The sequence below is a fragment of the Coptis chinensis genome, chromosome 2, assembly GCF_015680905.1.
Source record: "Coptis chinensis isolate HL-2020 chromosome 2, ASM1568090v1, whole genome shotgun sequence".
Taxonomy (NCBI): domain Eukaryota; kingdom Viridiplantae; phylum Streptophyta; class Magnoliopsida; order Ranunculales; family Ranunculaceae; genus Coptis; species Coptis chinensis.
In genome coordinates, this window is record NC_141457.1 from 5,440,172 (window position 1) to 5,455,849 (window position 15,678).

Genomic DNA, 15,678 nt, shown 5'->3' on the forward strand with positions numbered 1-15,678 from the left:
GAAGCCAAGAGAGATAGGTTCTCTTTCTCCACTTTCAATGCACAAATAGCAAATCAGACTCAGAATTAAATACTGTGTGTCTCTATGGAAACAAACGTAAGATTGACTAATTGAACACAAGATCACAAAACAGCACAACCCAATTGCTGAATCCGACAAATGTTTTTTCAATAATGACAGCCATTCTTAATTCATAAAAGAGAAAATCATGGTTTATTGTGCATTGAAACTCATTCTGCATCAATCTTCGAAGCAAGTTTTTGGGTTTGTCTCTAGTTTGATCTTTACATGTTTGTCTCTACCTAGTATAGTAGTATTAAAGTCCACATTGAGTGAATCTAGGCGTGTGAAAACCGTTAATGGGACAATCACACATCTAATTAAATGGAGCCAACACACAAAATATTGTCCTATACCAGATTTGTGGTTATTCGAAAAGGTCAAAACCTCATGAGGAATTTGCATTAGGTTCTTTTTGTGAGCTGTGGACTGCAAATCTATTGGACTATCACTGATCTGGGACTCTGGGAGATAAGTGGAATTGTGTGTTTCAGTAGTGCGAGCTGAGAGTTCTTGATCCATAGCACGAAATGTCGTTCTGGGACAAAATTGCGGTACCAAAAACTCAAATTTCTAAATAATTTACAAATATACACCTTTGAAAATCGTTGTTTCATTTTACAAAATTTGGTATACGAGTATCTTGAAAACTGGCCGATATTGCATGAGTTATCAAATTTCGCCATATTTTTTTCCCTATGAGCGCCGAGTACTTAATTATGAACTCCGCCAATTAGTACTCCTTTTCTGTGTGCAGAATCATGCCAAGATCCATCACATGTAAAACATTTCCTGACACATTTAAACTGTGCACTCATAGGTCATAGCTATGTTAGGATTCTGGTCAAGTATTAGCTTTCGCTCCTTGATAGACATTACATGTACTATGGAGTATTGGTTGGTCACTTAAGAGGCTGGCGTTCACAAAGTAGGGGTGTATGTCAAAAGTTTTTCCTTACCAAACAGAATCAAACTGCAAATAAGAGAAAGGTGGACATTCAACACACTAAAAGAATTAGAAGAATGGGGATCACATTTGTTCTCCAGCTCCAAATTCACAATTTGAAAATTGAATGCAATGGCACTCTAATACACAGAGCAAAACATCAATCATATGCCATAGCAGAAACCGTGGAAGGATATAGGAGAGAAAAGTTTAACTTCTCCAACAAGATACATCACACAAACTGTCTGCGTATCTTGAGTTGTTTTTATATAATTGACAGGGGAAACACTCCGGTTACACGCACGTCGAACTACACGTAAATGGCCTGCCACTTAATCCTATGGTGCAGTGACTGCAGTCATTGCAGTGGTATGGTTGTTCACTAGCTTGTTCGCTTGTTCCCTTGTTCCCCTCTCTAATTTGGTCAAACGAAAAAAAACGAGGCATTCGGTAGTGATCTTTATTTTATTAGCCATTTGATCATGCACCTAAGAAATCTCGAATGTCAAAGATTATAATCCATCACATTTTTGTCAACTTTTAGGAACAATCTTTTAACTTTTTCCCTCAATTATATTGCTTTGTTCGTATAAATATTTTTCTTTTTTCTGAGCTTAGTGAAATGATCCATCCGCAGCCTTGCTTAATGGCATGGGTAAAGTTAACAGAAAATAACAGAAGAAAGGCTGAGAATGCATGAGGTAGAAACCTAGAACAACATCTTCGAAAGAGTCCAGCATCTGCTCTGAAGTTTTGCCTGCTTCGACTAAGAAGAAGTCACTCAAGTCAGAGAATAAAATGGAGACATTCTTATTTTATTCTTTTCACAAACACTATGTGCAACTATAATAAACTTATAAAATCAGAGATACGACTTTTGTTATTTAAAACAGCAAGTATATAAGGAACAAGTTTTGATGATATCATGAACTGATAATAAAATGAACTAATGGTTTACCACTCAGCGCATAATTATCGCTCGTACATCACATTTTACGTATATATATTATGCACAAAGCAAATATCAAATGGAATCTTTCATTAAGGAGAGCAAACTGAAGGAATAATTCAGCTCAAAGCAACGACAAAAGGTTCTAAAATTTTATAAGAAACTGTAAATAAAACTAATTTATTCAGAATGAAAGCTCCACACTAACAAAGCTGATTAGTTTTGTAATTAAGCAGAATCGAAATTTCCCGAACCCAAGTAAGCCCAACAGCAATGACTGCCTCCCTCCTTTCTTTCATCTTGCTAGTTTTTCATTGTATAACTCTGATAACAGCACAAACCCCATCTAATAACAGCACAGATTTCTCTTGCACATCAGACTCACCGCTTTCTTGTGATACATACGTAGTCTACCGTTCTCAGGCACCCGACTTTTTGAACCTGGGACCAATATCTGATCTGTTTGGGGTTAGTCGTTTAGCGATACAGAAAGATAGTAACTTAGTCTCAGAGGAAACTCAGCTTTATCCTGACCAGCTCTTACTAGTTCGGATATCATGTGGTTGCACTGGCTTACACTTCTTTGCGAACGCTAGTTATCAGATCAAGAAAGATGATAGCTTCTACTTAGTTTCTATCCATGCATTTGAAAACCTCACCAATTATCATGTGGTGATAGATCTGAACCCGTCGTTGGATCCCACCTTACTGCCAATTGGTGTCGAAGTGATATTTCCTATTTTCTGCAAGTGCCCCACACAGAATCAGACGGAGAAAGGAATAAAATTTCTTCTAACTTACGTATGGCAACCTGGCGATGATGTCTTGTCAGTGAGTTCAAAGCTAAAAGCATCCCCTGTGGATGTTCAAACTGAAAATAAATACAAAAATTTCAGTGATGCAGTGCATCTTCCTGTCTTGATTCCAGTAACAGAGTTACCAACTCTCCTTCAACCTTCTCACTTCCCACATAAATCCAAATCACACCGCCTGCTGAACATTGCTGTATGGTCTGCGGCAGGTGCTTTTTTCTCAGTTATGGCATGTTCGTTGATCTTTGCTTACTGTAAGTACTACAGAAGAAAAATTAAGGATCCTGAGAGATCATCGTTACAGAACATGGATCTGATTCAACTAAAGAAAGGTTCAAAAGAAGAGGTTTTAAGTCCTAGGGCAATGCAAAATAAGCTATTGCCTGGCGTTTCAGGGTACTTAGGCAAGACGGTTGTGTATGAAACAAAAGTTATAATGGATGCCACAATGAATCTGAGTGAATATTACAAGCTCGGTGGATCAGTTTATAAAGCCAACATTAATGGAGACGTACATGCTGTAAAGAAGACCAAAGAAGACGTGACAGAGGAGTTAAAGATACTACAGAAAGTCAATCATGCAAATCTGGTGAAGTTGATAGGAATATCGATGGATACGACAGATGGGAATCGCTTCCTAGTTTATGAATTTGCTGAAAATGGATCGTTAGATAAGTGGTTGCATCCCAAGTCATCAGCCTCATCGAGCTCTGTAACTTTTCTCACATGGAGTCAAAGACTAAATATTGCATTGGATGTTGCCAATGGCCTTCAGTACATGCATGAGCATGCTCAACCAATCATTGTCCACATGGACATCAGATCAAGCAACATACTCCTAAACTCCAAGTTCAAGGCTAAGATAGCGAATTTCTCTATGGCTAGAACTCCTATGGATTCTGTCATGCCCAAAGCTGATGTTTTTGCTTTTGGAGTCGTTCTGTTAGAGCTGCTTTCAGGAAAGAGAGCCATGCAAACAAAAGATAAAGGTGAGATCCTGATGTTATGGAAAGAACTGCGGGTGATTTTGGATGTTGAAGAGAAGAGAGAGGAAAGGCTGAGAAGATGGATTGACCCACACTTGGAAAACTTTTACCCCATTGATGGTGCTCTAAGCTTGGCGATTTTGGCAAAGGCATGCACATTGGATAAATCTTCTTCTAGGCCAAGCATAGGAGAAGTTGTATTTAATCTCTCAGTTCTCACCCAGTCATCTTATGAGACATTAGAGAAGTCCTGGACTCATGGTCTAGAAGCAGAGGACAGCATACAAATCATCAGTCCAGTCAAGGCTCGTTGAAATTTTATTCATATTTTTATGAATGCAAAATCATAAGCTTTACACTTGCAATCTACCTGACAACCATTAAAAAGGAAAAAGCCAAAGAAAAAGGAGGCTACTTTTGCCAAATGTAATCTAATTATTTCGTATATATGTACATAATAATCCTTGGAGGACTGTAAATGTTTAGAACCTACTTATGTTGACACTTGGGATAGTCCCTAACTAGGTTTCTATTGTCTATAGGAGCATAATATATATCCACTGTTATTTCCTTTCTACACATACATTGCCAGTTCCATCCACATAGAAGGTAGACTAGGCTACCTTTTGCTTGGGATCTAATGCATAAACCATACATGTGTTTTTCTACAATTTAATAACAGATTCTTTCACACTTAGCAGGAAAAAGAAAAGAAGAAAAAAACTTGTTAATAAAAACATATACATATACATAACCTTAGACTTTATCCATGAAAATATATAGAACATATTTACACCGAGTCTTCCTGTAGTCCCTAATTTGGTTTTTATTATCAAGTTATCAGGTGCAAAAAAAAAATCCAGCCTGTACTTCTTTCTTTAGTGTTGTCAGTCCCAGGCAAAAAAGAAACATCAGGTAGGGAGCCAGGAACACTGCAATGTTCTACTGTGAAAGAACTTAACATTAAGTAAAACATGAAGGCACCAAGTCCCAATCATAACTGATCCAGAGGATTCTCAAAACCTTTAAGCATACGAGGATTGAAGGACCAATTCATCTCTCTGAATTCTACCAAGAGTCGACACTACTTCGTCCATACTTGGTCTACTTGCTGGATCTCTCTTCAAGCAGGCCACACTTAATTTTGCTATAGCCAGTCCAAGGTCCATCCTGTATTCACTGAGATTTGGATCAATAAATTTGTAAAGCTCGCGCTCCATGTTTCCTCCTTCCATGAGTGAGATCATTGCAGCTGAAAGTAGTATTTCTCTCCCGTCGTGCATCATTACAACATTCATTCCTGTGATTAGTTCCAACATCACAACCCCGAAGGCATAAACATCTATCTTCGGTGTTACCAACCCAGTTTCTAAATACTCGGGTGCCATGTAACCTCTCGTACCGACAAATTTTGATGAGACAAACGCATCTCCTCTCTCTGTTGAAGTTGCAAGTCCAAAGTTAGCGATCTTGGCCCTTAAATTCCCATCAAGGAGTACATTGCTACTCTTTATATCCTTGTGCACATACGCAGGGTCTGTGAAGTTATGAAGATAGTGAAGACCATTAGCAACATCTAGAGCAATCTGAACCCTCTGAATCCAACTTTTAACACCAGGGCTAGTCTTAATGCAGAGCCAGTTCCTCAGACAACCGTTCTTCATATACTCATAAACGAGGTAGTAACCACCGTCCTCGCAAACACCATAGAGCCTTATCAGATTGAAATGATTGATCTTAGTCAGTATTTTGACCTCCTTCCAACTGTCTTTATTCACCTTCTTGATGGCTACTACCTCTTCACCTAACACACCGCGATAAACAGACCCCTTCATCTTAGAAACAGAGTCAAAATTGTTGGTAGCCAACTTTAATTCCTCAAATACAAAATCTCTCAGGACCCAATTCGCATTAGCAATTCCAACAAGGACATCTTCTGGCAAAACCCAGTTCTTTTTCTTTAGCGCATGCAGCTTTTTCTTGCGATACAGGAAGAAAATCCCTAGGAGGATGCACAGGACCAGAAGTGAAGTGCTGATTGAGAGTACAACACCCAGATACAGTCTTTTCTTCGACTTCTGTTTCCTTGCAATAGGAGTATAGTTAGGAGAACCGATTGTTGAGAAATGAATTACAGTCTGGGAACTAGAAGGCTCAACAGGAAGAGGAATCAGAATTGTCGTAAACGGAAAAATTGTTGGATATTCTTCATGAAATCCGTTTGCATCAAGCATATTCTTTCTGCTTACATTAAATCTCCGACTGAGAGCAGTAATACTGTCACCCCAAAAGATCGAGTAAGTTAATAGGTAATTCGTGCCCATAGCAATTTGATTACTTGTAGGACAAGCGCATCTTAGAGGGACTGCTATTTTGAAACCAGGCAACAAGTCTCTCTCCCCGTAAGCATTCTCATTTACAAGTGAATTGCAAGAAGATAGCCCTTGGTAGGTGTTATTTGCTATTGTATAGTAACTGTCATCCCTACTTAAGGTTACATATGAGGAATTTGCCTGATAGTACTGACCTGAACAAAAGCAGTTAACAGGGACAATCACTTCTTTCCCTGTGGGGAAGACTGTGTGAGTTGAAGCATTGTTAATGATGGCAAGCTCTGATGGGTCTGAAGAGGTAAGCTTTGAAATCGTAAGGACAGAATTATACGGGGGTTGAGAGTTGAACATCAGAAAGGTTTTGCAGGAAGGCTCTTTGCCGTTGCATGTGTAAAGAAAATTTGGAGATGAGCCTGCTCCATCTCTGTTGTTGCAATCTAGAACTGAATTCCCTGAGTATCCCTGTTCGGCATGGATATTTGAAGTGATATAGTAGAAGAACATGAATAAATTAAAAAGAACATTATTCATGGCGATGACTTTTTTGTGGAAAGGTTAACTGGTAGGTGAGTGATAATAAGATTTCTGGACAGCCATGAAGATGGAGTGGTCTTTCAAATAGCAAGTAGCGTATTAGGAATTTATAATTCGAGACTGCAAGTGTGTTCTGACCAAATGGAAATTTCACCTGGTTTTGCTCTCTAATTAACAATGTAATTTAGGCCCTAATTCAACCAAGAATAATTGGACTTCAATAAACAAAACTTTGGTTGCAGCTTTCCAATATATAACCTATAAATGAGAAGAACAGGCACTTCATTCTGTGTGTGTGTGAAAACCAGATATATACAGCAACTGATGAGTAGACCAAGTCCAGATATTTCATTAAAGAATTTTCGGTCAAAGAAAATGAGGAATCGTTAGTACCAATTGATCATTTTAGTACTAATATAATTAGTCGGTGACGACAGCATGTGTACAAACTTCCAGCAGGAATTATTAGTCCATTGTCATGACAAAATGACTAGCAAGTGGACTAATATAATCAGAATTTCACCATAGCATAGACAGAAAAGCTACCAAAGGTGGTCATAATTTTCCTACTATTGAGTATTGACAACAACTTTGAAGCCATTTCATTCCAAACTCAAAATTGACTTCACCAGTGAGGAAAATCAAACACAATGGATGATGTCAGACAATAAAAAATAACTTAATTTACTACAATTAGAGATGCAGCAACATCAGCGTCTATTTTAAGTAATTGTTTCGAAATAATCAATACAGGTCACACTTGTGAACTTCCTCCAGATTACCCCCAGCTTCCTTCTATATCAACATCCTCTAACTAAGTAACTAACAGTTGAACCAAAAATATTTCTCATGGCGCTAATTCTACACGCGGATCCTTTTTTGTTAAACCTTTTACTCATGGTACTCTGCTCTTGACGGAAGACATCACAAGGGTAAAGAGAATGTTTCTAGGGGGTGGAGAGAGACAGCGGCTAGCTAGGGATTTTAATTCCTTCCTGTCTTGTAGAAGACTAAACTTAACTTACATTTTCCCCGTTAATTAAGGATTGGGTGGGGAAGAGACTCTCCAGAAGTCATGGTTCTAGACTTCTACCAGAATATGCTTAGAACAATGAAGGAAACATAACATCACCTATATATTGGCACAAGGTCGTCCAAAGAAAACAAAATTGGTAAACAATACCTGAAGAGAAGCAAAGCTGACCAGAGAAAAAGAAAATAAATGGAGATATAGCAACCAATGCCAACCACTCCTGAGTATCCTTATTCACCAAGATCCAGTCCATAGACACAATATGGTGAAAAAAAACATAAACGATATACTGAGACAGTAACAAACGCAGAGAAGATTCCATTGACAATTAGCACATCCACCGATTCCTCGAATCTCTTCTATAAGAAGGAAAACTCCAATTGCAAGACATAAAATTACACCCACAATGGTGTCATGCAGTTCATGAGCCAGCCAGCTAGGTGTGATAACAAATAAGACAAAGCGTGACACTGCAATTATGAAAGTATATAATGTCAGAACCTACCTCAAAGAATAATAATCCACGCTGATAGAGCAAACTGGATGATACTTAACCTGAGAAATTCTGAGGAAAGAAGAGGTGTGCTCCAACTGCAAGGAAGGCAACCCAGTATCCAAACTCTCCTCTGCAATACAGCTCTACTGAATCAGTTACAAAAAGGGAGGTCTGAATTCTGATAAGATCCATTAAGAGAGCTGATATGCACCTGAACAAGTTGAACACAAATGTAGGCAGACTTGACATGAGATAAGCTACTAATAATGAAGTTTGAGTGCGTGAAGACTGTCGCATTGCGTTCAATATCAGAAGAGCTCTGACACAAAAACAGAATCAGTTATGCATGATCCAGAGAAGGGGCTAGGATACATTATTCAAGTAAGAAAATAGATTTTAACAATGACAGACAAATGTAGAGAAGCCCCATGAACTCGAACATCTAAATGAACTTTGCACTGTCGAGCTAACCTATGCTTTGAACAGCATAAGTGATTCTAACATTATCTAGTTGAAGTGTCCGAGATGGCTGGCAGATAGTGTTTGACAGTTGCTTGATTGTGAGTATTGCGGAGGATGATCCCGGGGTCACACAGATCATTACAATAAAAAATGAGTTCAGTTAAAAGTTACTAATGTTGCCAAAAAGAGGTTGAAGATCTTATGGAGAATCACCAGCCAAAAGATTTTGAGTCTGAATGGAAACTGCGAGGTAGCTTTGACAATGTTTAATTCTTGTAGTTGATATGATTCTTGGATACACAACAATCTTGGTCTGTATCACCCTTCCAAAACAATCTTTATCTGAAGCTACCCTTGTTAAATCTTTTGCCAAAACCATTGTAGAGTCTAGACCAACTCTAGCCTTAAAATGTATTCTAATAAATAATCCTCATGTTAATCGCTAATAAGAACGTACACAAGTATTTCAATAGTGCAAAATACTCTTATCAATTAGCAGATATGCAATTACATTCACCTAATCACCTTGAACTGAACCATCAAAAAAATTAACAACACGAAAATATTTCGATATCTAATTATGTATGCAGTCTAAACCACCATTATCTTATTGCTTGAACCATGTTCCCGTTGATATTATATTATAATATAATTCAACTAGGCCTATTAACAATGTGCAGTATATAAAATTAGCATTAGAGTGTTTCAACTACTTAATTTATAACAAACTACTTAAGTTGATGAAACCTTACAGTAAATATAAGTAGAGATAAAATAAAAATAAAAATAAGAAGATAAAGAAGGCTTACATGGCAGAAATGGTCCCACCCCACTGAAACCATGCGTGAGCTTTAGAATTGGAATTTGCATGTGGAGATGAGGATGTACTGGACTTTAGGAAATCTAACACTAGATTTTCCATCTTACTTAATTAAACACAGAATCCCTGCTTTTGTCTTCTGTAGTTACTGTGTATTGGTTCCAGTTTTGTGTGGGTGTGCAAAAGGAAAGCAAGTCATTTACGTAGTAGAGCTTGATCAGGCACGTGGCATACAACTGGGTATCCAGTCAGCCCAGGCTCAGTTGTAACTTGTAAGGGCCAGGTTTTTTGGAGGTCCGTAGATTGCAAGTTACAACATCACATAGTGCCAGAGATGAAAATCTACTTGTGAGATAAGTCTAAGAAAATCCATATGCAAAATTACTAGTATTTCACAATTTTCTTTAACAAAAATATATAGATAAGTCTAAGAAAAAACATTTACTAAGGCTGAGTCCAAAGGCTCCTTATCCCATAATAAATGGTGACAAATCTGGCGGTTTTTACCCCCTCATCTCAATTTTATTCTCTCTATATATATAAAGAGTAATTTGAGAGATAGAGAGTTCATTCAGCGCTAGTTGAAGTGGCTCAGAATGGCATGTGTCCCCACCATATTTTGTTTTCTCTATTTTGTGTCTCCACCCATCTTGTTTTCTATGTTTTTTTTAAAGTAATTTTATTCTATGCTGGATGAAGTGGCGCAAGATGTGGGTTTGCATTGTGCACCATTGCCTCACCTTTTCTTATCCAGTTTTACAGGTAGAAAGTGTCACTACCATTGGACTCAACCTAAGTCTCAAAAAACCATTCATAACTTAATTACATAGCAATGATAATTGAATAACATAATTGTTTCCAAACTCTAAGGTATGTACTTTTGAGCTCTAAGGCGACAATATAATGTCAGAATAAAAAAAAAAAATGAAACCTCTTTAAGTAAAGATGGAATTTGAGCTAATCAAACCGAGCTTTACTATGTTCAATCTCAACTCCTTATTTATTTAGCGAGCTTTGAAATAAACTTAAGCTCGGTCCATATATTATATGAATGAGCCCGAGCCGAGCTCAATAGCTTGGCTGTGTTTACACTACAAAGATGTTATTTGAGTTTATCGAGTTGAGCTTCATAAAACTCGTTTGTTACACGAGCTATAATAATATAGGTTCAAACTTGGCTTATTCACTATTCGAAAAATCGTTCTAGGCGGTCTCTAGGCGCTAGGCGGTACCCAACCGACTCGCCTAGGTCCAAGTTATTTAAGAAATCGGTTGACCGATTAGGAGGGCTAGGTAGACTAGGCGGCCTCTAGGCAGTCCAATCAAGTTTTTTTTATTTAATAATTAAATATTGAAAATTAAAGACCCGTGAGACTTAAGATTTGAATAAGTTTAAAAGTCTAAAGTCTAATATAAATTATATGCCACTATAAGAAATAGTGTGTTTTTATATGAAGTCAATATTCTTCAACTATTATGCATTTTTGTAATAAGGTTATTTGTTTATGCTTATTTTTTGAGTTATGGTAAATGACTTTCTTCATTTCTTATAGTATAGGCGTGTATTACTATATATATATTATAAAATATATTAGGAAAAACATTCACTATTCTAAAAAACGGTCTAGGCAGTCTCTAGGCGCTAGGCGGTGCCCAATCGACTCGCCTAGGTCCAAGTTGTTTAAGAAATCGGGTTGACCGGAGGCAGGTCTTCAAAGGCGGTTTTTTTTTTTTTTTTTGAATAATTAAATATCGAAAATTAAAGACCCGTGTAGGCTTAAGATTTGAATAAGTTTAAAAAACTAAAGTCTAATGTAAATTATATGCCACTATAAGAAATAACATATTTTTATATGAAGTCAATATTCTTCAATTATTACACATTTTTGTAATAAGTATCTTTGTTTGTGTTTATTTTTTGAGTTATGGTAAATGACTTTTTTAATTTCTTATAGTATATGTGTGCATTAATATATATTATAAAATATATTAGGGAAAAAAACACGTCCTAAAGCTTCAGACCGTTTAAAAGGCACTAGAAGACTCAGCACTAGCTCTCTCACCTCACCGACTACGCCTAAGCGATTTTTTTAGAACACTGAGCTCATTTAACTAAATGACTGAGCTCGAGCCAAGCTTAAACAAGCTGAGCCTGAGCCGCCCGGCTCAAATTCCACCCTTACTCTAGAGATAGAAAATATATATATATATATATATATATATATATATATATATATATATATATAGAGGGTCAACTTCTTGAATCCGAATCCAACCACTTGTTTTAAGGGTTTTGTGGGTCAATTATAGTCAACTTAGTTAGTGGGTCGAGTCTAAAACCGCCACCCCTATTGTAATTTTGCTACTAGCAAGTGGGCAAATAGCCAAATACCTGCATTGGTCCACTGTGCAGTGTTCATGGCAGATAAAACATTTTCATGTACGCTACTAACCAAACATCAATAGGTCCACGTCTTAGGAATTATTCATCATCTGTTCAAGTCCGATCTCACATTTTTTTTCCACAATTCATTGGCTAAAGTATACTGCTGGAGAGGTGATTACATTCAAAAACCGTATAATTTATATAAAAATATATAACAGAGTGCGTGGTTCTATCTATATTTCGTGAAGTTTTGTGTTGTATATGCTGGTCGAAGTTGGTTTTTAAGCACAATCAGCATATATATGGAATGCTGATAACGTTGAAGAAAGTGAACTACTAAAGAGTAAAAGATGTTCCAAGTCACCAAAGTTCTCTTAAGAATATGCAAGCAAGTAGAAGAAAAACAGCATCACACAACACTTTTTTTTAGCTTAAAGCATCACATATATAACGCAAGAAGTAACCAATCAACAAACCTAATTAGCTCTCAATTTTTTCATGCTTGTGAGAACTCTTAATTTGCTTGCATGTTCTAGTACCTTTGTACATGTGTCCATTGTCGACTTTGAAATAATTGCATTGGCTGGCTTTACGTATTATACATTCATCTCAGTTCAATGACAAACATATACTGCGTAGTACTTAGTATCAGGTGTATTATTCTGGCTATTATGCCATCATACGGTGGAATTCATGAAAATCAAGAATGCCGTTGTCATCAAGATCATAAACCCGTATCATGGCTTGACATTCTTCAAATGATTTTGAGTCCCCAAGGCGATTCAACATACGTTGTAAGCTCTTCGGAGTAATGCACCCGGAACCTTTTTCAGCTTCGAACATCTCAAAAGCCCTTTTAATATCATCTTCGCTACCACCCCTCTCCATCATCAATCGCATAAAATCATGAAAATCTATTAAACCATCACCATCTAAATCAAGATCATTGATAACACTTTGTGCTTCTTCATGTGACATGTACTCACCTATTGATCCAAAGTAAGTTCTTAGTTCTAAACTAGATATTTTTCCATCACCATCACTGTCAAAGTGCCAAAACACTTGTTGAAGTTCATCTTCTTTGATCAACTTAATATTTGGTGGGGGAAGTGGAGACATTGCGATGGTGGGTGGTGGATTAGACTTACAAGATTTTTGCTTGTACAACCATTTTGAAGACTTGGACTTGGACACACTACTTAGACTACTGGTACTACTACTACTACTGTTGCTTGACATTGTCACAGAAGGATTTTTGCTTTGTGGAGAGACCAAAGGAAAAAATCAATTAATATATAAGAAACCTTGTGTATTGGGATGGGATAACAATAAGTTCTACTGGAAAGTTTCAACGAAGTTGCGTGTTTGATGGAGGAAATTAAGTTGGAATTGCTCACTTATGGGGGTGGAAGGTGCATGGCAACTTCCATTAGACAAACAATTTCTAACGTATGGTATTGACCTATGAATACGCTATGATTTAAGCAACTTTTGTCAGACACATAATTGTTATCTTTGCTTATGTAGTACATCAGTACATGTTCTAATTCAGGTAAATGATGTTGTCAGTCTACCCTATTGAAATTACATTTTGCACCTAATCACGAAGGATTATAGGAAAGTAGTGGCCAACAATAGTTTTGTTATAAATGTTGTGGAATACATACCGTATCCATGGCAATTAGCTATCAATTTTGAGGATGGTCGATCATTCTGCAGGAAGATCATCAGGTCCAAAATGTATATATCTTTTCCTACTTTACAACCTGTTAAGAGAAAAAGTAAAGCAAATGATTAACTGATGCAAAAACTTCTTAAATATGAATGCAATGACTATAGAGGTATCAACTATTCAACTTGATGAGATTATATTTCGTGTAGGGCATGACTTGGTTTTGGCACGAGCGTCTCGATGACATTGAAACCATCCTCCCAAAGGAGTAACAGAAAGGTTAGTTTGTCGTAACAAATAAATTCCTTTTGATTAAAAAGTTTAGACAATCTGATAGGAATACCCTTATTAAAATTAAAATGTACAATATGCTCTCACACTGTTCTTAGAAATTGGAGTGTGATGAAATGTACTGTCTCTAGCTCGAACTGGAATATATTTGCATATCTTCGTCATGTTTCTGGTCTAATCAGCCTTGACCTCGCTTTACTTATTCAATATGAAAAAAAGGGAGTATATCTCTTGCTGGCCGGATGAGGAAGAACAAAATCTTTTGACGTTAAACAAGAAAGGGGCCAAGCCATTCTCAATGCTTTGAAACATGCTTTAGAATTAAGCATCTCTAAAGTAGTCATTGGGTCTGATTCTTTGACACTTATTATTAAGGCTTTTCAAGGGATCTTAGAATCTTTATCCTGGCATACTACTAGTATTGTGGTGGAGAGCGTTCTCGATTGGGCATTACGAAAATGTTTACTTTCACTTAGCATGTGAACCCCACCCTTAAGAACTTTTTTATTATCTGGAGAGGATCAACAATGTAATGAAAGTCTCTGGGCGTGAAAAAAGAAGCTAAAAAGTTGTAGGGAGAGCGAAGTGAGCTTGAAATGGATGTAGCCTAACTCGAACACCAACACGGGAACTTATCCTGGTGACCAGGGCATATTGGCTAGATGTAGTAGAGTATTTAGACGGATACAAAGTCCTAGTGAAGCCTCTGAACTTCTCAAGTCTAGCCCAGATGTTGTTGCTCTGTTTTCCAGCTTAATGCGGGGTTTAATACAGGAATTATGTGAACGCAGGTTTACATGCTCCTGATATTGAGTTTCTAAAACGTCAAGCTCCCAAGTAGCTAATATTCTTATTAACGCAAAAAAAAAAAAAGGGGGCAGACTTCTGTCCCTGGCATCTGTTACTGTAATTTTAGTCTAGTATACTAAAGTTTCTATTGGCTTAATAGCTTTGCAGAATACTTTCTATTGGCCTAATAACTTCGCAGAATACGTTGATCCTCGGACTCGGTTGATGGAAAGGTTCACTTTACATTGATGGAAGGAAAGCTCAATAATAACACTCTAGAGGGCTTCTGCTTATACGTCCGGATCAGGAGAATTCACCAGCTGACCTCAAAAGCGCGCTCCTTCAGTTCTTGCCGAAGTCCTTAATCATTTTCAATGAGGTTTACCTCTGAGTTGATTATCTTTACTTCGTTTCTATGGTGTATTTGTTTAGAATTTTGATACTTTGTAAGTCTGACAGTGTGTCCAATTAACAGTACGTATTACTTCTCAAACAATTGTAATAGAAAATATTAAAAATATATATATCCTTTATTTATTTTTCAATTTTCTCAACAAGATTTCCTATTCCCTAGTCCTAAAAATACCTTTATTTGTCCATCAAACCCCTTCATGAAAATTAAGCACATATATATCACCTATGCTGATATGCATTGCTCTCTGTGAAAATGACAAAATGTAGAGAAGCAAGCAAGTTGGATCTAAATGTTTGTTATAATGTAAGTGTGGGCTAGGTTCCTAGCATCTGAAAAGTATCATTGGGCCTCCATAATACAACCCAAAATGTAGAGGAAAATCTAAACTCAAAATGACCTCAAACTCTTCAAAAACGCGAGGCAAATTTATATGGTTTCATCAATTGGCGCACGGTGCACAATTGAACATCCAGAAAAAAGTGTACGTAGATCAAAAGTTACATAAACACCAAAGTCCAAAGATACATAATTACCTTATTGGAGATTAACTATCCACACTGAAGTAGCTCATTCCATTTCTCATGCCATCATCCATATTTATTAAAAGTAAGTACTACTTATCTTTCACCAAAATTTTCCTGCACATAATCTGTTGCATTGTACAAATGATCAATCTCCTCATCAGTCAAACATG

The 15,678-nt window shown here is 37.0% G+C and overlaps 4 protein-coding genes across 4 annotated transcripts; 1 reads left to right on the forward strand and 3 right to left on the reverse strand.

The window, feature by feature from the left end:
- Positions 1 to 1,931: 1,931 nt before the first annotated feature.
- Positions 1,932 to 4,330, forward strand: LOC147514512 (serine/threonine receptor-like kinase NFP). Its single transcript, XM_086583557.1, has one exon. It carries the CDS (start codon positions 2,229 to 2,231, stop codon positions 4,065 to 4,067), a length of 1,839 nt encoding a protein of 612 aa, XP_086439683.1. The 5' UTR covers positions 1,932 to 2,228; the 3' UTR covers positions 4,068 to 4,330.
- A 130-nt stretch (positions 4,331 to 4,460) lies between these two features.
- Positions 4,461 to 6,867, reverse strand: LYK4 (protein kinase family protein / peptidoglycan-binding LysM domain-containing protein). Its single transcript, XM_086583565.1, has one exon. The coding sequence runs from the start codon at positions 6,615 to 6,617 to the stop codon at positions 4,779 to 4,781; it is 1,839 nt and encodes a 612-aa protein (XP_086439691.1). The 5' UTR covers positions 6,618 to 6,867; the 3' UTR covers positions 4,461 to 4,778.
- An 870-nt stretch (positions 6,868 to 7,737) lies between these two features.
- LOC147514514 (cold-regulated 413 plasma membrane protein 1-like) lies at positions 7,738 to 9,631 on the reverse strand. The gene is made up of 4 exons (XM_086583578.1): positions 9,421 to 9,631; positions 8,361 to 8,468; positions 8,209 to 8,279; positions 7,738 to 8,123 (listed from the first exon to the last, which is right to left on the reverse strand). The coding sequence occupies exons 1-4, from the start codon at positions 9,531 to 9,533 to the stop codon at positions 7,888 to 7,890; spliced, it is 528 nt and encodes a 175-aa protein (XP_086439704.1). The 5' UTR covers positions 9,534 to 9,631; the 3' UTR covers positions 7,738 to 7,887.
- A 2,537-nt stretch (positions 9,632 to 12,168) lies between these two features.
- Positions 12,169 to 13,280, reverse strand: CML41 (calmodulin-like 41). The gene has a single exon (XM_086583583.1). The coding sequence runs from the start codon at positions 13,054 to 13,056 to the stop codon at positions 12,487 to 12,489; it is 570 nt and encodes a 189-aa protein (XP_086439709.1). The 5' UTR covers positions 13,057 to 13,280; the 3' UTR covers positions 12,169 to 12,486.
- Positions 13,281 to 15,678: the final 2,398 nt, after the last annotated feature.